The sequence below is a fragment of the Podarcis filfolensis genome, assembly GCF_964270895.1.
Source record: "Podarcis filfolensis genome assembly, chromosome: 13".
NCBI classification, from domain to species: domain Eukaryota; kingdom Metazoa; phylum Chordata; class Lepidosauria; order Squamata; family Lacertidae; genus Podarcis; species Podarcis filfolensis.
The window spans coordinates 37,625,023-37,651,162 of record NC_139615.1 but is presented as its reverse complement, the minus strand read 5'-3'; the positions used below and the strand labels follow the sequence as shown (position 1 = coordinate 37,651,162).

The following is a 26,140-nucleotide window of genomic DNA, read 5'->3' as shown; positions in this document are numbered from 1 at the left end:
TTCTCTTCCGAGAAAAAACGGAGGTACTCTTGATGCCTGTTGCGGAGGAAGCTGATGTGAGCACTGTCAAAGAGGAGGTTTTTCCCCTTCAATCTGGATGCCAACAGTTCGGCAGAGTCCTTTGACAAGCTGAGGTCGTGAACTAGATCATTCAACTCCTTTTGGGAAAATGGATGTGGAGCATCATCTTCAAGAACCACTTCTTCTTCATGTCCTTCAACACTGGAGGCATCTTCGTCACCAATGTCAGGAAGTTCTCCGAAGATAGGCACTGGAATTTCATCACAATGAGCTACAGGACGACGTGCTGATTGAAGATCAGGATACTTGAGGCTGCTCTGGTTCTTTCTGTTGATCCCACCAATTTATGGAGCCGCACCAATTTATGGAAGATTTCGAGGTTTTATGACTTCAAATTGATCCCTTTTCAACATAATCACCCAGAACTATCGGACCTGAATACTTCTTGTCATTAAAATAATCATTTCCAATCAAAACAATTATTCGACATGGCATTTTACCCCCACCAACTTCTTCTAAAATGCTCCACACAAGCGTACATGTGAACAAAAACGTAAAAAAATGACATGTGGCCATAGCTCAAAAACTTGACCTGATTGAGCAAAACCAATGTGATTTTTGGATTCAGCGCATCAGATTCATCCTAAATCAACTGAAAAAACGCAGACAACAAATTTGTTGTTGACCTGTGTAATGATTCAAGGAGTGAGATTTAGATATCTTTCTCATTCAAGTGGAATAAAAAATAAATTTCTCCTCCATACCCGTTGGCAGATAGACCCCATAAAGGATTAGGGACCCACTCCTAAAAAGAATTGGTTTGTCATCATCATGTAATCTTTGTCACAGGTTAAAATACAGGAAGCAATTTTGAATTCAATGTACCAGTGATATGACTTGGTAGGAGACACCTGTCTTAGTTCAGGCAATAGCAAATAATCATGTGTCTGATTGATGCGCAATCGCACACCAGGGTGGGGAGGAATGCGGTCAGCAGAGGGTGTGGGGGTGGAACGGGCTGACAATGGAACCACTGTGCAAAATGGTCATGGACTGTACCCATTCTGAACAATAAAAAAGTGGTTTATGTGGAGTTAGCAACCCATCACAGGACACCCCACATAACCCAACAAAAGTTCTGAGGCATAGCTGTCAATTTTTCCCTTTTCTTGCAAGGAATCCTATTCGGAATAAGGGAATTTCCCTTTAAAAAAGGGAAACGTTGACAGCTATGTTCTGAGGTGGGATTCTGATGCATCACTTTCAATCTGGTTACCCTGGAAATATCTGTAATAACTCTCATTTAACATTATGAGTTCCATACTCGCAGTACTAATAGTTGCTCTCCAACACATCCAAAATGTGAATGTATTATTTTCTTTCCAGACATGGTTGACTGTGCTGCATGCCCAAAGGACCACTATCCAGACAGGAACCAATCACAATGCCTTCCAAAGACCATCAGCTTCCTGTCTTTTAAAGAGCCTCTGGGGATGAGCTTAGCATTGTTGGCTCTTTCTCTTTCTCTCCTCAATATGGTGGTCCTAGTCATCTTCATTAAACATCGGGACACACCCATTGTCAGAGCAAACAATCGGGACCTCACCTACACTCTCCTCACTTCCCTCCTGCTCTGCTTCCTCTGCCCATTGATCTTCCTGAGCCCTCCAGAAAGAGTGAGCTGCCTTCTCCGACAAATGGCTTTTGGCCTTGTTTTCACAGTGACCGTTTCTTGTGTGCTGGCCAAGACTATCACGGTGGTTCTGGCCTTTGTGGCCACCAAACCAGGATCCAGAATGAGGAAGTGGGTGGGGAAAAGACTGGCAAGCTCCATTGTGATTTCTTGTTCCCTTATCCAAGTGGGCATTTGCACTGTGTGGTTAGGAACCTCTCCCCCATTCCCTGATTCTGACATGAACTCAATGATGAGAGAAATTATTCTAGGCTGCAATGAAGGGTCTGTTGCCCTGTTTTACTGTGTCCTGGGTTACATGGGCTTTTTGGCCATGATCAGCTTTGTAGTGGCCTTTTTTGCCAGGAAATTGCCTGAGAGCTTCAATGAGGCCAAATTCATCACTTTCAGCATGTTCTTGTTTTGTAGTGTTTGGATTTCCTTTGTTCCGGTCTACCTGAGCACCAAGGGGAAATACATGGTGGCTGTGGAGATCTTCTCCATCTTGGCCTCCAGTGCTGGTTTACTTGGTTCCATCTTTGCCCCCAAATGCTACATCATTGTGTTGAGGCCTGATCTGAACAGCAAGGAGCAGTTAATAAAGAGGAAATAATTAATTATCCTTTCATTCTTTGGATTTTTTCCACCAAACTATGAGCAATGTAATCTCTCTTTATCCACACCATCCAATTAGGTTGTATTTTACATGTTGCAGTTCCTATGTGCAATTTCTTTTAAAATCCCCTGTGGTCTCTCGGAGACAGGAGCCCCTCATCTTGTTTTAACCCTATGGCTTATTTGGAAACCAAAAAACTGTCATGAGTACCATAAAATATTGAGACCTGACTAGAAATTCAGAGGGTAATTGATTAGAGACTGAACAAGAAAAAACAATATACCGAGAGGCATTTTTTAAAAAGGCTTGTTCCTTTCTAGGTTTTTTCCTCTCACTAAGGTTTCAGTAGAGTTGCGTGGTGAGATCCCGCCTCCCACCAGTAGAAATAAAGACACTGGACACAGTAATTTAGGTTAATGGGCTAAAATTAGGCCTCAACTTTATTGGTTACAGGTGATGAGTGGTATTGGCTTAGGCATTGGTCCTATTGACTATCCAGCTTCAGCCTGCTTGCTTGAAGACCGGGAAGGGTTAACACCAGCAGGGGAGCCCTGCTGATGCACATCAACTAGGGACTCCCCCGGGGTCACTGCTCGGGGGCGTGCCTTGGGCCTGGCCTCCATAGGCTTCGGACGGGGCCACGCCCCCCGGAATCCTTTTCTGGACTACCCTTCAATATCCAGGGGAGGTGATGGCGCTCCCCCCCCATACATCTGCATGACAATACCCATACCAATGCCTAACCGCCAAAGCCGAGAAAGTTGTGATGAAAAACCAAATGGTTGGTGCCAATTTGCCAAGTGAAAAAAATTCCTACCAGGCCCCTTAACGGTGACCAACCGAGGTCCATAGCAAGGTCAAAAGAGGAACCTTGAAGGGCGGGCGGGTGGGAAACCAACGCAGCTGAGCGGCCAAAGAGGGAGATTCCTGGCCGCGCTTGCCTTAAATGAGGCAAGGCACACCCCCTGAGCCAGCTGATTGGCTAGCCAGGGAATGACATGGCCGAGGATTTCCCAGATCGTGCAGGGCTGAGCCAGCCTCCGCGCGTGTGTTGGGGGTGTGATGCCCGCAACACCACCTCCTCCTGAGGTTGGAAATGGCTTTGCTACTGTCATGATGAACCAGTCTCAGAGATTTCAGCACAGCGAGTCCCACTTACTTGAAGGTTATGTTCAAGTGGCCCACATACATAAATGAAGATTGAATAAGTGGGGAGCACCATCTAAAACCCTTTGGATGTCTTCTCTGCTGCTCTCCCTCCATTCTGGATCAAAAATACTGCACCTAAAATACCCACATCTGGAATTTTGGGGGCTGACTGGGGGATGTGTGGGGAAAGTTGCTGCTTCTGTTGCTCTTCTATGCACATTAGCTGTCAGGTGGGGGGGGGCTGAGTAGCATAAACAACCCCCTGCTGCACCTCCAATCTCTGCCCTCACAAGCCATGAGAACTCTCCAGCGCTCTCCCTCCATAACTGGGTATTGATTAAATTATTTGGTTATTTATTGTGTGCAGTGGGGGATGCCTGTGGTCATGGGCAATATATGCTAGACCATTCCTGGTGTGGGGGTTTTAAACTTAAAATTAAATGAATAACGATTTTGGTATTTTTCATGGGTTTATTGTTATACGATGGGCAGAATGCTTCTGAATGAATATTTTGGAGTAAAAGCATTTTGAACATAAGTGAAATTAAGTACCGTTTTATTATAAAATATGGATTCACTACTAATTACTTCTATATATTACTACTTATATCACTACTTATTACTTCTATATATTACTCCCACCAAATAGTTGTGAGGTGCTTTTCTATCAGGAAAACAAATAGTTGTCCTTTTCACCATTCCTTCGTCTCAGTATAATTGTCAGAAATCTAATGAACTGGTGTTCAGGTGGGAAATTTTAGGAGGTCAGAGTAATCATTTCTGCTGGTCAGCACTGAAAGGAGACTTGCCCCCTGTTCTGCTCTTCCTCGTTGCTGTTAATTCTGCATGCCCTTTTCTTATCCCATAAACAGTCAGAAAGAACTTTGAATGAAACAACAGAAACAGGGTTATTATTATTATTATTGGGCATTTTCTGATGTTCCTGATGTAAAGGGAGCTTGTTATTATCTCACCTATAATTATCACTCTCAGCATGGCTAAGTATCCCTTGGATAATATCTCAGTAGATTTCCAGAGAATACTAACCAATGTCAAAACATGGGTATGAAAAACTCTTCCTGCCATTCTTTGCAAGGGAGAGGACAGAGGAAGTGGAAGTATCTTCACCTTTCTCTTAATCAAGTTATAAAATAGGATTTTAATCTGTGAATTGTTAGAGAAGTGCTGTTCATCATAAGGCAGAATATTGTACTGAGGTTGGTTGTGAAGCAAGGTTCATTTGCTGGATGGAAATAAGTTTGTTTGATGAGAAAGAATATTTTCTTCAATATGCTGCTGTTTATTGTGCCCCTTCTCTTTCATCTGCCACATCTGGTGTGCAAACATACCACGAGTTGCACCATCAATGATCTGTCCAGCATTCCACATGAATACTACCAACCTGGTCATCTTATTGTTGGCGGACTTGCTTCTCACCTCTTTGCTGCTTTTGACGAAGAAGACTTCAAAGAAAGGCTAACTATCCACCAGCGCCTTAATACCCAGTAAAGACATCAAATGTCAAATGATACTGAAATATCCCCCAGCTCTAACCAGGCCTCCTCAGAAGCTAGTTCCATGGATTTCAGTGGGATTTACTTCCACTGAAGGGAAATGCAGGTCTGAATGTGTCAGTGACATGAGAGAGCCTGGTCTTGTTGATGTGTTCTCTCCTCCCCACATCCCACCAAATCTCTTCCAAGGAGAGTTTAACAAGAGGAGGACTCAAAGATTAAACCTTAGTTTAAGATGGAAAGCCCTTCTCTGTTCTTAATCTTCACCTCAGAAACTCTTGTGTGAGGGGTATTAAAGGCTCACCTCTCCTTTGAGGTGATGCTCGAATAACCCCTCAGGTTCTCATCCAAGTCAGGCTAGACGATTGTCTTTAATATTTATAGACAGGGCCTGGAATAGATACATTCCAACTGTATTCAGCTGAGGGTAGTGATCAGCGAAGAAATGTCAGTTAACTGTCAGTTGGGAGACGTTATGAGGGAGGTGTGAGTTCCAGTTCAGCGGTAAAGATCAGATTTTTGTAGAGGAAAATGGCAGGAGTGGAGAAGTCTGAATGAGTCCTACATTAAGCTAAAATTCTGCTCTTTTAGGGGAAATTGTTCTGCAGATATGTGTATATTAGGGCAAAATTTACACTAAAATACTCAAGAATCATAAAGAGCCCACTGAAAAACATGCATAGTATATCTCTCTATGATACAGCATAAAATTCTTGTTGCAGTATTGTGCCAAAGAACTACCAGCATATTCTGGCCTTGGTATTTGCTATCAAGGAGATCAATGAGAACCCCAAGATCTTGCCTAATATTACACTGGGATTCCACATCTATGACAGTTACTTTGATGAAAGGATGACCTACTGGGCTGCTCTGAACCTTCCCTCCACATCTATACCCAACTACAAGTGCAACATCCAGAAACACCTGGTGGCAGTTATTGGAGGACTGGACTTCGATATCTCCGTCTACCTGGCAAACATCTTGGGCATCTACAAGATTCCGCAGGTAAGATGCTGCCTAGGGGATTTCACACATTCACCATGATTTCTTCTATCCAGAAAGGATTCGTGCAATATAGAAACAGTTGTGAGAGACGAAAGAGAGTGATTCTGCCCTTCAGAAGGTAATGTGATGGTAGAAGAGTTCTCATCTCACCCCAGTTCCTTGTCCAAACACACCTAAAAACATGTATCCAAATTCCATGCTACCAGCTGACACCCTCTCACCTTTGCTCCATGGCCTACTGGTTGGAGACGGAAGCTGCTCTCTTGCAAAGCTGGAAGCCTGCCCATCAGGAGTCAGCTGCCCACACATTGTGGTACTTGATGGGGATTCTGTGTGTTAGTGGCTTGAGAGAGGAAGGGAAGACGCCATGAAATCAGGAGTTGAAATTTTGTGGTGAAGCAACATGAAAGAAACAGGGGAGAGAAAAGCAACAGTACAGAAAAAACCTAGAGATCACAGTGGATAAAGAAAAGGAGGGCAGAGGAGATGAAAGCAGGAGTTCAGGGAACTGGAAGTGGAGGTATGGCAAAGAAGGAGGTGGAGGCTGAGAAACACAGGGTGCAACCTGCCACCCTTCCCAGCTTTCTGGAACCTGCCTTCTTAAGGCAACTGGCTCATTTTGCCTCCTGGGTGGGCAGGTCCTGGGTGCACATACCCAGTCCTTCTGCAATTGTAGATGATGCTCCTTTATTTCCTTTTAGCTCACTTATGGCTCCTTTTCTCCAGAGGATGCTGGTCAAAGCCAATCCACTTCCTTCTACAAGATGGTGCCCAATGAAGCCCATCAGTACACTGGGATTGTTGAGTTACTTCTGCACTTTGGCTGGACCTGGGTTGGGTTGCTTGCTAGAGAAAGTGACAGTGGAGAGAGATTTATTCAGACCCTGAAACCTCTGCTCTCCCAGAAAGGCATTTGCTTGGCCTTCTCAGAGACAATCCTGAAAATGATACATTTGGCTGAGTATTATGACATGTTTCCAGACTTGATCCAAATTTATCAAGCTATTATGGAAAGTAAAGCCAAGGTGGTGGTTTTCTATGGGGGAATAAAGTCCATGCTTACCTTGAGAGAAATCGTAGCAATTGGTGAATTGGAAAATGTGACCAAGACATCTGTGGGCAAGGTGTGGATTCTGACGGCACAGCTGGATTTCACAGCACGGACCTATCAAATGAACCTGGATATGCAAGTCTTCCAGGGTTCCCTCTGCTTTACAGTTCATTCAAATGTGGTGCAAGGATTCAAAGCATTTCTTGAGGTACAAAATCCTTTTGAGGAAAATGGAAATGGCTTTGTCAAGGAGCTCTGGGCACAGGTATTTCTCTGTTTATTTCCAAACTCCAATACAGAGGAGCAGGCCGGTGGAACCTGCACTGGTGAGGAGAAGCTGGGGAATCTCCCTTCATCTGGTTTTGAGATGAGCATGGCTGGCCACAGCTACAGTCTTTATAATGCTGTTTATGCCACAGCACATGCTCTACATGCCATGTTCTTGTCCAGGACCAAAAACAAATTAGCGGTGGAAGGAGAGATGCGGGAGCTTTGGCCTTGGCAGGTAATGCCTCTCATAAGATATAATTTATTTGACATGGGCAGTGATATGTAAAACAGTACCCTGAAAAATTCAAGCTCCAGTGTAAGAGCCCATTCTCCCCTTGTGTGCAGAAAAGCTACTCATGGAGTAAGACAGTGAAGTACCAGACCTTTCCCACTTTTTTGTGACCAACTTCCTTTGTGTGCAGAGAACCTGTTAGTGAAGGCGTATTCAATCCTGCACTGTGCTGCTTCTGCCAAAGCAGCTTCACTGCACTCAAGTTACAGGGAGGATCCCAGCCTAGACAGAGACGAGTAGGAGAGAGATGGCAGGTGGAGCTGGAGAAAAAAGTAGCTGTGGCTGTGGAAATGGGAGTGGGAACAGCGAGGAAAAGGACTTTAAACCTGTTTTTTCGTTTTTGCTGAGCTTGCTAAACAATATCATTCTTGTTGGACTCTTTGGTGAGAGAACCCAGAAGAGATTTAATATGGCAACTCATGCAGCAAATAATGGCATGAAATTTAGATGTTAAAACCTTTAAGTCAATGCCCAAAATATCCCACTTACTTAGCACAAGCATAGAACACACAATTAGTAAGTTATAGATAGTTTACATACAAAACTCTTCAAAGGTCAGATTCATGTGCTTTTCCATACGGCTGTCAGTTTTGCAGGCAGTCAAACATAGCTACGTTACAAAAATGGTTAAAGGTCCTAAAATATCGGTATACAAAATACTGGTTTCATATTCCATTCTTGTCTGAAACATAGGAAACTGGTTGGGGGGAGCAGCTCAGAGCTCCACAGGCACATCATTCAAATGTAGGCTGAATGGAACCAAAGGTTTTGTTGCCCATTTCCTCCCAAGGTGAGGGGAAGTGACATTGGCCAAGCCTGCCAGGACAACCTCCTCTATGGCATCAAGCACCTTGTGCATTAATTAGTCTCAAGTGTACTGATCACCCTACTGTTTCCTTAGAAGCAGGAGATATCCAAGCAGTGGGAACTGAAAGGAAGGATTTTTTTCCTTATTAGTCAGGAATGTATTGGGATTTTCCCCACAAGAAACAATAGAAATTGTCACCTGAGAAGGCAAATGCTCACCTTACAAATGATTTCTTAGGAACAGATTAGGTTCTTATAGCAATTCTTGCATGTACTGACAGACTGGAGGCATCGTGAGTGCCAATAAGGAGAGACGTATGCATCACTTCACAATGCACTTTCTTCCAATGCAGCTCCATCCCTTCCTCAGGACTGTCTCCTTCAACAACTCTGCTGGGGAAACAGTATCTTTTGGTGAGAACAGGGAAGTAGAAGCTGGCTTTGATATTACCAACCTGGTCACTTTTCCAAATAACTCCTTCGTGAAGGTCAAGGTTGGAAGGGTGGATGTGGAAGACATCCCAGGCCAGCAAATTGCCATTGATGACAACAGAATGGTGTGGCACAGAAGCTTTCACCAGGTGGGGCATAATTCCTACTTCCATGAAATATAGGAAAACAATATTATTGCATTTTTAGATTTTCCTCTGCACTACATAAGAACCTAAGATGAGCTTGCTGGATCAGTCCAATGGCCTATCTTGTCCAGGATAACACCCATGGCCAGTCTTGTCCTGCATCTGGATATGGTGTACATGTGACTGTTACCTTGTGTGTCTCTCTATCCCAGGGTATTTCATGAGTCTCTTCTCAAGAATGAGGTGTTGGTTGCTCCGATGAGAAGGAAGCAGGGACTATGGAGTTTGTGGACAGCTGTTTTTCTCATCAACAGTGCAATGAGGAAATTGATTTCTTAGATTGAGAAAGATTCAAACCTAAATATCTTTAGATGCCAAGTGAATTCCTCTTCCCCCAGTTTTTTGTCAGATTAAAGTATCTCTGGCCTTTTGAACTGGCGGTGATATTTTTTTGGTTGTTACTGTATAAGGTAGATATTTGTGGTTTTATACAGAACATGACCCTGTGATCAGAGGAAGGGGGGTATAGAAAAATAGATACCTATGGGAAACCTACAAGTTGGATCTGAGCACAAGACCACTCTCCACACAGTCTCCAGATTTGTAGCTCATTCTTTGGAGTATGTTTCTGTCCTCTCCAAGAGGACAATTGTTTTATACATGCTATGATTGCAAATGGCTGAATCCCAAGCCGGAATTAAGATTGCCGGAAGAAATATCAACAACGTCAGATATGCAGATGATACAACCTTGATGGCAGAAAGTGAGGAGGAATTAAAGAACCTTTTAATGAGGGTGAAAGAGGAGAGCGCAAAATATGGTCTGAAGCTCAACATCAAAAAAACGAAGATCATGGCCACTGGTCCCATCACCTCCTGGCAAATACAAGGGGAAGAAATGGAGGCAGTGAGAGATTTTACTTTCTTGAGCTCCATGATCACTGCAGATGGTGACAGCAGTCACGAAATTAAAAGACGCCTGCTCCTTGGGAGAAAGGCGATGGCTAACTTAGACAGCATCTTAAAAAGCAGAGACATCACCTTGCCAACAAAGGTCCATATAGTTAAAGCCATGGTTTTCCCAGTAGTGATGTATGGAAGTGAGAGCTGGACCATAAAGAAGGCTGATCGCCGAAGAATCGATGCTTTTGAATTATGGTGCTGGAGGAGACTCTGGAGAGTCCCATGGACTGCAAGAAGATCAAACAAATCCATTCTTAAGGAAATTAGCCCTGAGTGCTCACTGGAAGGACAGATCGTGAAGCTGAGGCTCCAGTACTTTGGCCACCTCATGAGAAGAGAAGACTCCCTGGAAAAGACCCTGATGTTGGGAAAGATGGAGGGCACAAGGAGAAGAGGACGACAGAGGACGAGATGGTTGGACAGTGTTCTCAAAGCTACAAACATGAGTCTGACCAAACTGCGGGAGGCAGTGGAAGACAGGAGTGCCTGGCATGCTCCGGTCCATGGGGTCACGAAGAGTCGGACACGACTAAACAACAACATGATTGCAAAATTGAGGGTGGGACAGGTATTACATTTTTATGGGGACAATATGGGCAGTGCTGGTGAAGGAGAATCCCTAATCCTCTTCCCCATTCGCGTCCTCATGCATGCTTCCTGAATTCCTGAAAGGAGCTCCAATATGGGAAGTTTCAGTATTATTTATTTTTATTTTTATTTTAAACCAATGAAAAAGAAAATGAGTAGCTGGCACTGAGTTGGGAATAAGTAGTTTAGTGTCTTCCTACAGTTGTTTGGAAGAAAAAGGAAACAAAAAGTGCTAGTAATTTCTGGGTGCTAAAGTGTTTATGTGTTTATTTAAATGGGCAGATTCCACCCCTTTCTGAGTGCAACCCAAGTTGTCCCCCTGGTTCAAGGAAGGAAAAGAAGGAGGGGGAACCATTCTGCTGCTATAATTGTGCTCCATGTCCTCAAGGCAAGATTTCATCCCAGAAGGGTAAGAGAAACAGGATATATATTTTTCAGAAATAAGTCATGTTAGAAGTTGAGGAAAAGGATAAATAATTTGGTGGTAATGTGTGCATTTTTGTATATATTGTTTGATTGGAGAACTACCGTATTTTTCCCTCTATTACACGCAGATTTTTTCTCCTAAAAAGTAAGGGGAAATGTCTGTGCGTGTTATTGAGCGAATGTGTGGTCCCTGGAGCTGACAAACGCGAGTGAAGGCAAAAATCAGGCAAATATCAAATCGTCCGGAGAAGGGAGGAAAGCTGCTGCTTTCCTGCATTCTGCCTCAGGGTCTTACTGCCCACCCGCTTCTGTTTCCTTACTGTGTTTGCTCAAATGGAACAAAGAGCAGAGAAAACCCCTCCCCTCCAGGCAAGCAGAGCGTCTAATTCCTCTCCGTGCGTCTGGGACTCGAAGGCAACATGCAGGTTGGGGGGGGGGAGAGAAAGAGAGAGAGCTGGCTGGCTGGCTTGTGGGGGGGGGGACTTTTGCCTGCCTTTCCTCCCTCCGGTAAAACCCCTCTCCTGCATTCTTAGCCAGCTGCTTCTCTGCACACCCCTCTCCTTGTCGCTTCTATGTTTTTCCTTCCCTCCCTACTTAAAACGTGGTTCCAATCACGGATCCACATGGATCCTCAGGATCTTTGCATTGAGTCACCCCAAATTCACCATCAGATCACATAGCATGTCCATGGCTACAGCCTGCACCAAAAAATCACGCACCCACTGTTGCCTGGGGCTGCAATGGTGCAAAAACGTGGTTACAAAGCATGGATCCACATGGATCCTCAGGATCTTTGCATTGGGTCACCCCAAATTCACCATCAGATCACATAGCATGTCCATGGCTACAGCCTGCACCAAAAAAATCACGCACCCACTGTTGCCTGGGGCTGCAATGGTGCAAAAACGTGGTTACAAAGCATGGATCCACATGGATCCTCAGGATCTTTGCATTGGGCTACCCCAAACTCACCGTCAAATCACATGTCTGTGGCCGCAGCATGAAGCACAAAAATGATACATCCACTGTTTCATTCATAATTTTTTTTTCTTGTTTTCCTCCTCTAAAAACTATGTGCGTGTTATGGTCTGGTGCGTGTTATAGAGCGAAAAATACGGTACATCCCAAATGTTTAGAGAAGTACACATTTTTAAGGGCATCTGTACTTTGATTAACGTGTTTTTAGAAGGAGTTCAATTTAGATAGCTTTCCCATTCAAGTGGCATAAAAACCAAATTTCTCCTCCATACCTATTGGCAGACAGCCCCCATAAAGGATTATGCACCTAAGAAGAATCTGTTTGTCACCCATGATCTAATCTTTGTCACAGGTTAAAATACAGCAGGTAATTTTGAATTCAATGCACCAGTGATATGACTTGGTAGGAGACACCTGTCTTAGTTTAGACAATAGCAAACAAACATCCATCTAATTGATGTGTGATCGTACACCCGGTCGGGGTGGAATGTGGCTGGGAATGGAACCCCTGTGCAAAATGGTCATGGACTGTACCTGTTCTGAACAATAACAATGTGGTTTATGTGGAGTTAGCAAGCCATCACAGGACATCCCACATACCCCAACACAAAGTGTTGAGGTGGAGTTCTCATGCATCACGTTCATTCTGGTTATTCTGGAAATATGTGTGATACCTCTAATTTAACATTATCAGTTCCATACTTGCACCGTTAGCAGTTGCTCTCCAACACATCCAAAATCTGAATGTATTTTTTTCTTTCCAGACATGGTTGACTGTGTTGCATGCCCTGAAGATCATTATCCCAACATGGAACAATCACAATGCATTCCAAAGACCATCAGCTTCCTGTCTTTTAAAGAGCCTCTGGGAATGAGCTTAGCATTGTTGGCTCTTTCTCTCTCTCTCCTCACAATATTAGTCCTTGCCATCTTCATTAAACATCAGGACACACCCATTGTTAGAGCAAACAATCGGGACCTCACCTACACTCTCCTCACTTTCCTCCTGCTCTGCTTCCTCTGCCCATTGATCTTCCTCAGCCCTCCAGAAAGAGTGAGCTGCCTGCTCCGACAAATGGCTTTTGGCCTTGTTTTCACAGTGACCGTTTCTTGTGTGCTGGCCAAAACGATCACGGTGGTTCTGGCCTTTGTGGCCACCAAACCAGGATCCCGAATGAGGAAGTGGGTGGGGAAAAGACTGGCAAGCGCCATTGTGATTTCTTGTTCCCTTATCCAAGCAGGCATTTGCATTGTGTGGTTAGGAATCTTTCCCCCATTTCCTGATTCTGACATGCACTCTGTTATGAGGGAAATCATTCTAGGCTGCAACGAAGGATCAGTTGCCCTGTTTTACTGTGTCCTGGGCTACATGGGCTTTTTGGCCATTGTCAGCTTTGTTGTGGCCTTTTTTGCCAGGAAACTGCCTGAGAGCTTCAATGAGGCCAGATTCATCACCTTCAGCATGTTCTTGTTTTGCAGTGTTTGGATCTCCTTTGTTCCAGTCTACCTGAGCACCAAGGGGAAATACATGGTGGCTGTGGAGATCTTCTCCATCTTGGCCTCCAGTGCTGGCTTACTGGGCTCCATCTTTGCTCCCAAATGCTACATCATTGTGTTGAGACCTGATCTGAACAGCAAGGAGAAGTTAATAAAGAAGAAATAACAAATTAACCTAACATCTCTGGTTTTTTCCACCAAAATATGAGCAATGTAATCTCTCCGTATCCACACCATTAAACTCTGTTATATTTTACATGTTGCAATTGTTATGTGCGATTTCTTTTAAAACCAAAATATGGTCTCTCTGGAACAGGAGCCCCTTATCTTGTTTTAACCCTAAGCGTTATTTTGGAAACCATCAGTACCATAAAATATTTAGACCTGACTAGAAATTCAGAGGGTAATTGATTAGAAGCTGAACAAGAAAAAACAATACACTGAGCGGCATTTTTTTAAAAAGTCTCATTCCTTTCTAGGTTTTTTCCCTCTCAGTAAGGTTTCAGTGGAGTTGCTACTGTCATGATTATCCAGTCTCAGAGATTTCATTACAGCGAGTCCCACTGTGAGGAGAGATGTATTTTAAACTGTTTTGTTTAGATTTATTTATGTGTTTAGCTTAATGGGATTGGGTTGGGGTTTATATTATTTGTATACTGTATTGTATTGTGGTGTTTTTTCACTTTTTTCTTTTTTCTTTCTTTCTTCGTTTGTCTTTAAATTTTATCTTTTCTTCTTTTTCTGTAATCTTTAAAAGCAATAAATATTAATTAAAAAAAAAAAGAGTTGTTGCTGCCAAACTAGTAGAGATAAGGCTCCAGGCGCTCAGTCATTTCTGTCTTGTTGATTTATTACTAAAAGTTAAAAGCAGTTACAAGAGTTCAAACAAACGCGTCCATGCTTCAGTCAATCAGATGTCTCGACTGAATATTTGTGACGTCTTTTCCCCCAGCATGCCCATCGGTGCAGGGCACGCCTCCTATTTCCTTTGTTCTGTGAGTAGCTAGTTCCGGGGACTGGTTGCCCCCTCCTTATTTCCTCCTCGTCTGAGTCGGATGACAGACTGCTAATGAGCTCTTTGGGCTCTCGGTAATTGCTTCGCTCCCCCCTCGTCTCTCTAGCTGTCTCCCTTTCCCTGACACCCACTTACTTGGGGGTTATGTTCAAATGGCCCACATTCATAAATGAAGATTGGATAAGTGGGGAGCACCATCTTAAACCCTTTGAATGTCTTCTCTGCTGCTCTCCCTCCATTCCGGATAAAAAATACTGCACCTAAAATACCCACATCTGGAATTTTGGGGGCTGACTGGGGGATGTGTGGGAATGTTGCTGCTTCTGCTGCTCTTCTATGCACATTAGCTGTCAGGTGGGGGGGCTGAGTAGCGTAAACAACCCCCTGCTGCACCTCCAATCTCTGCCCTCACAAGCCATGAGAACTCTCCATCGCTCTCCCTCCATTTCTGGGTATTAATTAAATTATTTGGTTATTTATTGTGTGCAGTGGGGGATGCCTGTGGTCATGGGCAATATATGCTAGACCATTCCTGGTGTGAGGGTTTTAAACTTAAAATTCAATGAATAACAATTTTTGTTATTTTTCATGGGTTTATTGTTATACGATGGGCAGAATGCTTCTGAATGAATATTTCGGAGTAAAAGCATTTTGAACAGGAGTGAAATTAAGCTCCATTTTATTAGAAAATATAATACCACCATTCACTACTTTTTTTTAATTACTTCTATATATTACTCCCTCCAATTAGTTGTGAGGTACTTTTCTATCAGGAACACAAATAGTTTACCATTCCTTCGTCTCAGTATAATTGTCAGAAAACTAATGAACTGGTGTTCAGGTGGGAAATTTTAGGAGGTCAGAGTAATAATTTCTGCTGGTCAGCACTGAAAGGAGACTTGCCCACTGTTCTGCTCTTCCTCGTTGCTGTTAATTCTGCATGCCCTTTTCTTATCCCATAAACAGTCAGAAAGAACTTTGAATGAAACATCAGAAAGAGGGTTATTATTATTATGTTTGGGCATTTTCTGATGTTCCTGATGTAAAGGGAGCTTGTTATTATCTCACCTATAATTATCACTCTCAGCATGGTTAAGTCTCCCTTGAATAATGTCTCAGTAGATTTCCAGAGAATACTAACCAATGTCAAAACATGGGTATGAAAAACTCTTCCTGCCATTCTTTGCAAGGGAGAGGACAGAGGAAGTGGAAGTATCTTCTCCTTTCTCTTAATCAAGTTACAAAATAGGATTTTAATCTGTGAATTGTTAGAGAAGTGCTGTTCATCATAAGGCAGAATATTGTACTGAGGTTGGTTGTGAAGCAAGGTTCATTTGCTGGATGGAAATAAAATTGTTTGATGAGAAAGAATATTTGCTTCACTATGCTGCTGTTTATTGTGCCCCTTCTCTTTCATCTGCCACATCTGGTGTGCAATCAGACCACAAGTTGCACCGTCCATGATCTGTCCAGCATTCCACATGAATACTACCAACCTGGTCACCTTATTGTTGGCGGACTTGCTTCTCATCTCTTTGCTGCTTTTGACAAAGAAGACTTCAAAGAAAGGCTAACTATCCATCAGCGCCTTAATACCCAGTAAAGACATCAAATGTCAAATAATCAGATGACACTGAAATATCCCCCAGCTCTAACCAGGCCTAATCAGAAGCTAGTTCCCCTGATTTCAGTTGGATTTACTTCCACTGAAGGGAAATGCAGGTCTGAATGTGTCTGTGAGATGAGAGAGCCTGGTCTTGTTGAAGTGTTCTCTCCTCCCCACATCCCACCAAATCTCTTCCAAAGAGAGTTTAACAAGAGGAGGACTCAAAGATTAAACCTTAGTTTAAGATGGAAAGCCCTTCTCTGTTCTTAATATTCACCTCAGAAACTTTCGTGTGAAGTGTCTTAAAGGCTCGCCTCTCCTTTCAGGTGATGCTTGAATAACCCCTCAGGTTCTCATCCAAGTCAGGCTAGACGATTGTCTTTAATATTTATATACAGGGCCTGGAATAGATACATTCCAACTGTATTCAGCTGAAGGTAGTGATCAGTGAAGAAATGTCAGTTAACTGTCAGTTGGGAGACGTTATGAGGGAGGTGAGAGTTCAGTGGTAAAGATCAGATTTTCCTGGAGGAAAATGGCAGGAGTGGGAAAGTCTGAATGAGTCCTACATTAAGCTGAAATTCTGCTCTTTTAGGGGAAATTGTTCTGCAGATATGTTTATATTAGGGCAAAATTTACACTAAAAAACTCAAGAATCATAAAGAGGCCCCTGAAAAACATGCATAGTATATCTCTCTATGATACAGCACAAAATTCTCATTGCAGTATTGTGCCAAAGAACTACCAGCATATTCTGGCCTTGGTATTTGCTGTCCAGGAGATCAATGAGAACCCCAAGATCTTGCCTAATATTACATTGGGATTCCACATCTATGACAGTTACTTCGATGAAAGGATGACCTGCTGGGCTGCTCTGAACCTTCCCTCCACACTTATACCAAACTACAAGTGCAACATCCAGAAACACCTGATGGCAGTTATTGGGGGGCTGGACTTGGATACCTCCATCTACCTGGCAAACATCTTGAGGATCTACAAGATTCCCCAGGTAAGATGCTGCCTAGGGGATTTCACACATTCACCATATCTTCTATTCAGAAAGGATTTCTTTAATATAGAAATAGTTGTGTGAGACAAAGGAGAGTGATTCTGCCCTTCACAAGGTAATGTGATGGTAGAAGAGTTCGCCTCTCACCACTGGCGTAGTGTGGGTTGTCAGCACCTGGGGCAAGGCAAGTAATTTGCACCCCCAAACCCGTGGATTTTAGTAGGGGCAGAGAGCTGCGAGTGCGAGCGCCCCCCAGATGTTGCGCCCAGTGCGGCCGGGGCCCCCTGCACCCCCCACGCTACGCCACTGCCTCTCACCCCACTTCCTTGTCCACACACACCTAAAAACATGTATCCAAATTCCTTTCTGCCGACTGACACCCTATCACCGTTGCTCCATGGCCTACTGGTTGGAGACAAAAGCTGCTCTCTTGCAAGGCTGGAAGCCTGCCAATCAGGAGTCAGCTGCCCACACATTGTGGCACTTGATGGGGATTCTGTGTGTTAGTGGTTTGAGAAAGGAAGGGAAGACACCATGAAATCAGGAGCTGAAATGTTGTGGTGAAGCAACATGAACGAAACAGGGGAGAGGAAAGCAGCAGCTTGGGAAGGCATAGAGGAGAAAGGGGAGAAAGAAAAGGAGGAGGGAGGAGAGGAAAGCAGGAGAGCAGGAAACTGGGCATGCAGGGATGGCAGAGAAGGAGCTGGAAGCTGAGAAACACAGGGTGCAATCTGCCACTCCTCCCAGCTTTCTGGAACCTGCCTTCTTAAGGCAACTGGCTCATTTTGCCTCCTGGATGGGAATGCCCTGGATGCACATACTCAGTCCTTCTGCAATAATACATGATGCTACTGTATTTCCTTCTAGCTCACTTATGGCTCCTTTTCTCCAGATGATGGTAGTCAGAGCCAATCCACTTCCTTCTACAAGATGGTGCCCAATGAAGCCCATCAGTACACTGGCATTGTTGAGTTACTTCTGCACTTTGGTTGGACGTGGGTTGGGTTGCTTGCTAGAGAAAGTGAAGGTGGAGAGAGGTTTATTCAGACCCTGAAACCTCTGCTCTCCCAGAAAGGCATTTGCTTGGCTTTCTCAGAGACAACCCTGAAAACGACATATTTGGCTGAGTATTATGACCTTTATCCGCACTGGATTCAAATTTATCAAGTTATTATGGAAAGTAAAGCCAATGTGGTGGTTTTCTATGGAGAAACAAAGTCTATGCTTGCCTTGAGAGACATAGTAGCTCTTGGTGAATTGGAAAATGTGACCAAGACTTCCGTGGGCAAGGTGTGGATTCTGACAGCACTGGTGGATTTCCCAGCACTGACCTTTCAACTGAGCATGGATATGCAAGTCTTCCAGGGTTCCCTCTCCTTTGCAGTTCATTCAAATATGGTACAAGGATTCAAAGCCTTTCTTCAGGTCCAAAATCCTTTTGAGGAAAATGGAAATGGCTTTGTCAAGCAGTTCTGGGCACAGGTATTTCTCTGTTTATTTCCAAACCCCAATACAGAGGAGCAGGACAGTGGAACCTGCACTGGAGAGGAGAAGCTGGAGAATCTCCCTTCGTCTGGCTTTGAGATGAACATGTCTGGTCACAGCTACAGTCTCTATAATGCTGTTTATGCCACAGCACATGCTCTACATGCCATGTTCTTGCCCAGGACCAAATACAGGGCAGCGGTGGAAGGAGAGATGCAGGAGCTTCAGAAACTGCACCCTTGGCAGGTAATACCTATCAAAACATACAATTTATGTGACAGAAAGGCAAATAAAGGCATAGAGATAAGAGACTACAAAACCCTAACATGTGCTCTTTCTAGTGAATGCCAAAATATTCCACTTCACTTTCGGAAAGATAGTTCACCTGTTTAGCAAGTTACAATGTGAATTTGGTTTGTTGCCCATTTGCTCCCAAAGTGAAGGGAAGTGACATAGATGAAGCCTGGTAGGACTGCTTACTCCATAGCATTAGCCCCCTTCATGTGTTGATTAGATGTCTGCATGATGGTTATTTGAGGCGGCTTACCCTATGATTCTCTTCTGTGGGGTGGGAGATATCCAAGCAGTGGGAACTGAAAACCATGCATTTTCCTCTCATTTCTTCTTGGTCGGGAATGGATTAGGATTTTCCCTATAGAAGAGAAAGGAAATCATTGGCTGTCTATGGGAATGCTCGCCTTACGAACCAATTCCAATGAGTGGATTCTGTTTGCATAGCAGTACCTGCCAGTATTGAATGTTGGAGGCATCCTGAGTGTCAGTAAGGAGAGACATTAATATTACTTTATGATTTCTATTTTCCTTTCAATGCAGCTCCATCCCTTCCTTAGGAATGTCTTCTTTAACAACTCTGCAGGAGAAACGGTATCTTTCAGTGAGAGCAGGGAAGTAGAAGCTGGCTTTGATATTACCAACATAGTCACTTTTCCAAATAACTCCTTCAGGAGCGTCAAGGTTGGAAGACTGGGTGGGGAGGCTGTCCCAGGCCAGCTGATTTCCATTGATGACAACAGAATGGTGTGGCACCAGAGCTTTCACCAGGTGAGGCATAATTCCTACATCCATGAGAGATAGGAAAGGAGAATGTTTTTGCACTTATAGATCATTGGTGCAGCCCATCCCTGGTTTTCCAGCCTGATTCAAAATATTTTCTCTGCACTACATAAAATATTATCATGACCAATCAATCAATCAATCAATCAATCAATCAATGTATAGATATTATCTAAATCTAAATCTAAGATATGTGGAATCTGCAGTGTCATCCATTCCTTCAACCAACAAAAACAAGATGCTTTGTAATATAATCTTATATCCGGCAGAGAGAAACCTCTTCTCTCTTTTGCATCTATCAATATTTGTAGATCATTCTTGACACTATCCGCCTGTCCTCTCAAAGAAGCAAAATTTTAAACATGTGCTATGATTAGAAAATTGGGCGTGGACCAGTTATTCCCATTGTGCATGGGTACAATGGATGCAGGGCTGGTAAAGATAAACTCCCAATTTGCTTCCCAACTTGAGCCCTCATGCGTTCTTTTTGGGTGCCTGAAGGGAGCACAAAGATGGTCAGGTTGAGCACTCTTTTTTTAAAAAAAGCATGAACAGTAAAATGAATAGTTTGACTCCGAGTTTGGAATAAGTAGTTTAATGTCTTCCTATTTCTAGTTGGGGGGGGTGGGGATAAATGCTAATAATTTCTCTGTGCTACAATTTTATGTATTTATTTAAATGGGTAGGTTCCACCCCTTTCTGTATGTAACCCAGATTGCCCTCCTGGTTCCAGGAAGGAAAAGAAGGAGGGGGAGCCATTCTGCTGCTATGGTTGTGCTCCATGTCCTCAAGGCAAGATTTCATCACAGAAAGGTAGGAGACACAATATATACATGGTACTTTTCAAATGTATAAAGGAAACATCTGTGATATTTCTATTTTAACCTTAAGAGTTTCACACTGGTAGCATTTGTAGTTGCTGTCCAGAACATCTGAAATCTGAATATATTATTTTCTCTCCAGACATGGATGACTGTGTTGCATGCCCCGGAGATCACTATCCAAACATGGAACAATCGCAATGCATTCCAAAGACCATCAGCTTCTTGTCTTTTAAAGAGCCTCTGGGGATGAGCTTAGCATTGTTGGCTCTTTCCCTCTCTCTCCTCACAATATTAGTCCTTGCCATCTTCATTAAACATCAGGACACACCCATTGTCAGAGCAAACAATCGGGACCTCACCTACACTCTCCTCACTTTCCTCCTGCTCTGCTTCCTCTGCCCATTCATCTTCCTCAGCCCTCCAGAAAGAGTGAGCTGCCTGCTCCGACAAATGGCTTTTGGCCTTGTTTTCACAGTGACCGTTTCTTGTGTTCTGGCCAAAACGATCACGGTGGTTCTGGCCTTTGTGGCCACCAAACCAGGATCCCGAATGAGGAAGTGGGTGGGGAAAAGACTGGCAAGCGCCATTGTGATTTCTTGTTCCCTTATCCAAGTGGGCATTTGCACTGTGTGGTTAGGAACCTCTCCCCCATTTCCTGATTCTGACATGCACTCTGTGGTGAGGGAAATCATTCTAGGCTGCAACGAAGGGTCTGTTGCCCTGTTTTACTGTGTCCTGGGCTACATGGGCTTTTTGGCCATTCTCAGCTTTGTTGTGGCCTTTTTTGCCAGGAAACTGCCTGACAGCTTCAATGAGGCCAAATTCATCACCTTCAGCATGGTGTTGTTTTGTAGTGTTTGGATCTCCTTTGTTCCAGTGTACCTGAGCACCAAGGGGAAATACATGGTGGCTGTGGAGATCTTCTCCATCTTGGCCTCTAGTGCTGGCTTACTGGGCTCCATCTTTGCCCCCAAATGCTACATCATTGTGTTGAAGCCTGATTTGAACTGCAAGGAGAAGTTAATAAAGAAGAAATAATAAATTAACCTATCAACTCTGTTTATTTGTTCTATCAGAATATGGGTAAATTAATCTCCCCTTTTCTACATCCTATAACTATGTTATATTTTATCTGTTACAATTCCTATGTGCAATTCCTTTAAAAATCCTCTGTGGTCTCTCTGAGATAGGGGTCCTCAACCTTTTTCAACGTTTGGATGCATTTGGAAAACTAAGAAACTGTCATGGGTACTGCAAAGTATTAAGACCTGACTAGAACACCAGATGACGGTTAATTAGAAGCTGAATTAGAGAAAGCAGTATATTGGGATGCTTAAAAAGCTTCTGCGTATTCCTTTCTATGTGATTATCTGGTAAATAAGGTTTCAGTGGAACGGCTACTGTCATGATTAATCAGTCTCATTGGGCGATACTATATCAGGTTCCAGAAAAAGGGTATAAACCGCCATCTACCTCATGTTTCACTCACAACTTGGCTTTCAGTTTTCCCTCTTGTTTTCACCTGCCTTATAATGAACATGCATAAACCAGCATAAACCAGGGGTTGTGGCGTGGCTTGTGAGCAGGTATTTCTTTGGGCTAAGCAAGAGGCTTTAAAAATCTGTAAGTGTACTTTTTATGTACACCAAATACTTTTGAACTGTTGATTTATTTGTTAACTTATATTGGACCTTTGGATCCCTTTTGCTTCAAATGATTGGTATGGGTTCTTGAGAAGGAAGTTCTATGTTACTGCTGGTCTGGAGCAAGCTTTTGTGCTAATGTGGATATCCTAGCTTCCCTGGGTAGTTAATACCTTGTTCCTTTATTCTTGCTAGCTGGTAAAAGCATTGAGATGTGTTATTGCACCTCATTCCTGACAACACCCTTTAACCAAAGGATAACCAGGGAAAACCAACCCTGACAGCACCACAGCAAAGTCACCCAAAATTCTGAGTCATGGAACTCAGGTTGGATGCTGGATATTCTTGGGATTCACCAAGACAAAAAGCTTGCCTGCTGAGCCACAAGCCCACAAGTTATAGCCATAACCAAGCAGCTACATACCAGATTCAGATGAATTCCTACAATAAGAAGTGAAAGCAGCAAATAGAAGCAAATACGTTATTGAGAGAGTGCAGCACCAAACAGAACCATTTTACCTTAGAATTACATTTAAGGAAGATACCAAGACACTCTTGGAATTTTAGCAGAGCCCCAAAATAGCAAAAGCCAGCTTACCTCACCATAATTACCAACCTTTAGAATCATAGGCCCCGCCAGCAGGCTTTATCCAGACATACATGGCCTACTGCTCTCTATCAGTCTACCCAAGAAGCGCAACATTTAAGGTCTTAACTGGTTGCTACAAGCTCAGAACTCATGGCTCTAAGAAGCCTCTCTTGGACTCAGATACCAATAATTTGGAGCTTTCACCACTGTAACTAAGCCAAGTGCTACTGCCTGTATTTTCTGACTAATATATGGAGAAACACATGAACCTGATCTTTGAAGAGTTTGTAAGCAAGCCATATTTGTGGTCCATTTCAATGGTAAGGGGAGAGGGAAGTTTTGTAACTCATGGGGGTATATTTTTAAGACCTAACAACCTATATTTCCACACTTCATTGAATTTTGTGATTTGAAATATCTGCTGGGGTTCTCTCACCAAAGAGCACTTGCCCCAAACCTGGATCTTGGCATCCAGGGGATTCTCCTTTTTTATACTTAATTTTCCTTGCCACCTACACAAATCATCTCTCATAACTCAACCCCTTTCACAATTTTTCAGTCTTAGTATGATTGTCAGTAAATTAATGAACAGATGTTCAGGGGGGAATTTTTGGAGGTCAGACTGATCATTTCCACTGTTCAGATGAAGCTTTTCAGCACTGATAGCAGACTGGACCACTGTTCTGTTCTGTTCTTTTCTTCCTCCTTGTAGTTATTTTTGCATGCTCTTTTGTTGTCCCATAAACAGACAGAAACCACTTTTGATGAAATAACACAATCATGTGCTGGGGTTTTCTCTGGTCATTTTGTTGTTCTTCATGTAGAGAGACCTAGTTATCATCACAGCTGTAATTATCAATCTCATCATGACTAGGTCTCTCTTGAATAATGTCTCCATAGATTTCCATACAATACCAGCCAGAGTCTAAACATGGGCATAAAACCCCTTCCTGCCATTCTAAGCAAGGGAGAGGTAAGAGGAAGAGGGAGGATTTCTGCTTTTCTCTATGTTGAGGTGTAAAATAGGATTTTAATCTGTGAATTGGTAGGGAAGTGCTGTTCCTGTCAAGGCAGAACATTGTACTGAGCGTGGTTCTGAAGCTGAGGTTCATTTTCCAGCTGGAAATGAGGATGTCGGATGAGAAAGAATATTTGCCTCAGTATGTTGCTGTTTGTTGTGCCCCTTCTCTTTCATCTGCCTCATATGGTGTGCAAACATACATGTTGCACCATCCATGATCTGTCCAGAATTCCACATGAATACTACCAACCTGGTGATCTTATTGTTGGCGGACTTGCTTCTCACCTCTTTACCAATTTTGACAAAGTAGACTTCAAAGAAAGGCTAACCACCCATCAACTTCTTAATACCTTGTAAATACTTCATGTATCAAGTAATCAGGTGGTACAGAAACATTCCCCAGCTCTAACCAGGCTTACTAAGAAGCCTGTTCCACTAATTTTAGAGGGATTTCCTTCCAGGCAGAGGTGTCGGGGAGGGGGGACCATTTCAGAGCTTTTGAGTTGGCTTGGAGGGAGGGAAATGGAGATCTGAATGTGTCTCTGAAAGTTTGGGGTGAAGGGTCTTAAAAGCTCACCTCTCCTTTGAGGTGAAATTCTCATTCAGATGTTCTCATCCAAGTCAGGCTAGTCTTACATGACCCTCCCAGTTTAAAATGTGTCACAGGTTTGAATATGATGAGAATAACTCCATTAAGCCTGGCTACCTGCTTCTCTGCATTGCAATACACCTTTTTTTGTGGGATCAGATCAGTACCTGTAAATAAACAATTTGTATATGTCTAAGCCCAAAGGGCAGCCCGTACACTCTATTTTTATCATGTTAGATCTTCGAATGAAGGGGGGTTTATTAGTAGTAGTAGTAGTATAATTAATCAGCTTCATGGTTTCAAAATATTTTATGGCTTCTGTTGATGTCTCTGTGTGACTGTCAATGTCTGTAGCCTTGTAGTGTAACTATTGTGCAGGCTTGTTTGATGACAAAGGACTTGTGACAGGGGAAGGGAGGGAATTTCATATATAGACATGGGCTGGATCAGGTCCATTCATTCCAATTGGCCTGGGCAACAACAGACTAATTGGCTGAAGGTTCTGATCAGCCAAGAAATGGCAGTTAACTGTCAGTTGGGAGAAGTAAGGAGGGGGGTGTGAGGGAAAAACCAAAGAAAGCTGTGAAAGTGGACAGCTGAGGTTTAAATATTAAGCTACTTATCCCCAGTGTGTTAACCATATTTTGTGTTGAAGATCAGAACAGGTGAGTTGGTGTCTATTTTAAGGTAGGAGGCTGCTCAGTTCTTACAAATCAGTTCACATTTGAACATGAACCTACCAAAATTTGCTTGCTCTAAAAAGTTATCTAAACCAAAAGAGAGCCATCATTTGAAATTTATACATCTCCAGATTTTGCACTGCAATCTTCTAGCCAAGTCATGTATACAAAAATGCAAATACGGATGTAAAGTATCCATCAAAATGCATGGAAATGTTGGCGCACGATTTCTGTTCTCATCCTGAAGCAAAGTACTTAACCCGAGGTACTATTTCTGGATTAGCGGAGACTGTAAACTGAAGCGTTTGTAACCTGAAGCGTCTCTAACCTGAGGTACCACTGTTTTAATAAAAGTGAGCTACAAGTATAAAAGTGTGATACAATGTATTCCTTCAGGAGAAACTCCTCTGCATATATAATAGGACACAATTTCAACTAAAATGCTGAAGAATTGTCAAGCCTCCCCCCCTTTTTTTTAAAATTGCATAGCATATATTTCAAATATATAGCATGAAATTCTCATTGCAGTGTTGTGCCAAAGAACTACCAGCATATTCTGGCCTTGGTATTTGCTGTCAAGGAGATCAATGAGAACCCCAAGATCTTACCAAATATCACCTTAGGATTCCACATCTATGACAGTTACTTCAATGAAAGGATGACCTATCGGGCTGCTCTGAACCTTCCCTCTACATTTATACCCAACTACAAGTGTGACACCCAGAAACACCTGGTGGCAGTTATTGGGGGACTGGACTTTGATACCTCCCTCTACATGGCAGACATATTGAGCATCTACAAGATTCCCCAGGTAAGATACTGCCTTGGACTCTTCACACTCAATCACCATGATCTTTTCTATCAAAAAAACTTTTTGTAGAGTTGTGGCTGAAAAAGGAGGGTGGTCCTGCTCTTCACAAAATGTGTTTCCTGTAAGCTTTGCAAATTAAATAACCTGTGTAGCACAAAACAGATAGTAGGGAGCCATCAGCAGCATTTAAAGATGTCTGCTCTACGTGGGCAGCCTTCTCTCCCCTTCTTAGGCACTCTTGCCTTTTCTCTCTGCTCTAGGTCTGAGCAGTGTCTCCCCTGACTCCTCTAAGTAGTCTGGTGTCCCAAGTGCAGTGGATGTTGTGGTCCTATTGGTGTATTGAAGGAGGATTCAATGGCAGGACCAGT

General features: G+C 43.1%; 1 protein-coding gene across 1 annotated transcript in view; it reads left to right on the top strand.

The window, feature by feature from the left end:
- The window catches only part of LOC310747656 (uncharacterized protein), a 144,359-nt gene that overhangs the window by 114,092 nt on the left and 4,127 nt on the right, over positions 1 to 26,140 (top strand). The window contains exons 20-24 of the mRNA XM_083582309.1: positions 5,695 to 5,977; positions 6,679 to 7,533; positions 8,751 to 8,978; positions 20,349 to 20,428; positions 25,490 to 25,772. Coding sequence (XP_083438435.1) covers positions 5,695 to 5,977; positions 6,679 to 7,533; positions 8,751 to 8,978; positions 20,349 to 20,428; positions 25,490 to 25,772 — 1,729 coding nt within the window. The remainder of the gene's footprint in view (positions 1 to 5,694; positions 5,978 to 6,678; positions 7,534 to 8,750; positions 8,979 to 20,348; positions 20,429 to 25,489; positions 25,773 to 26,140) is intronic.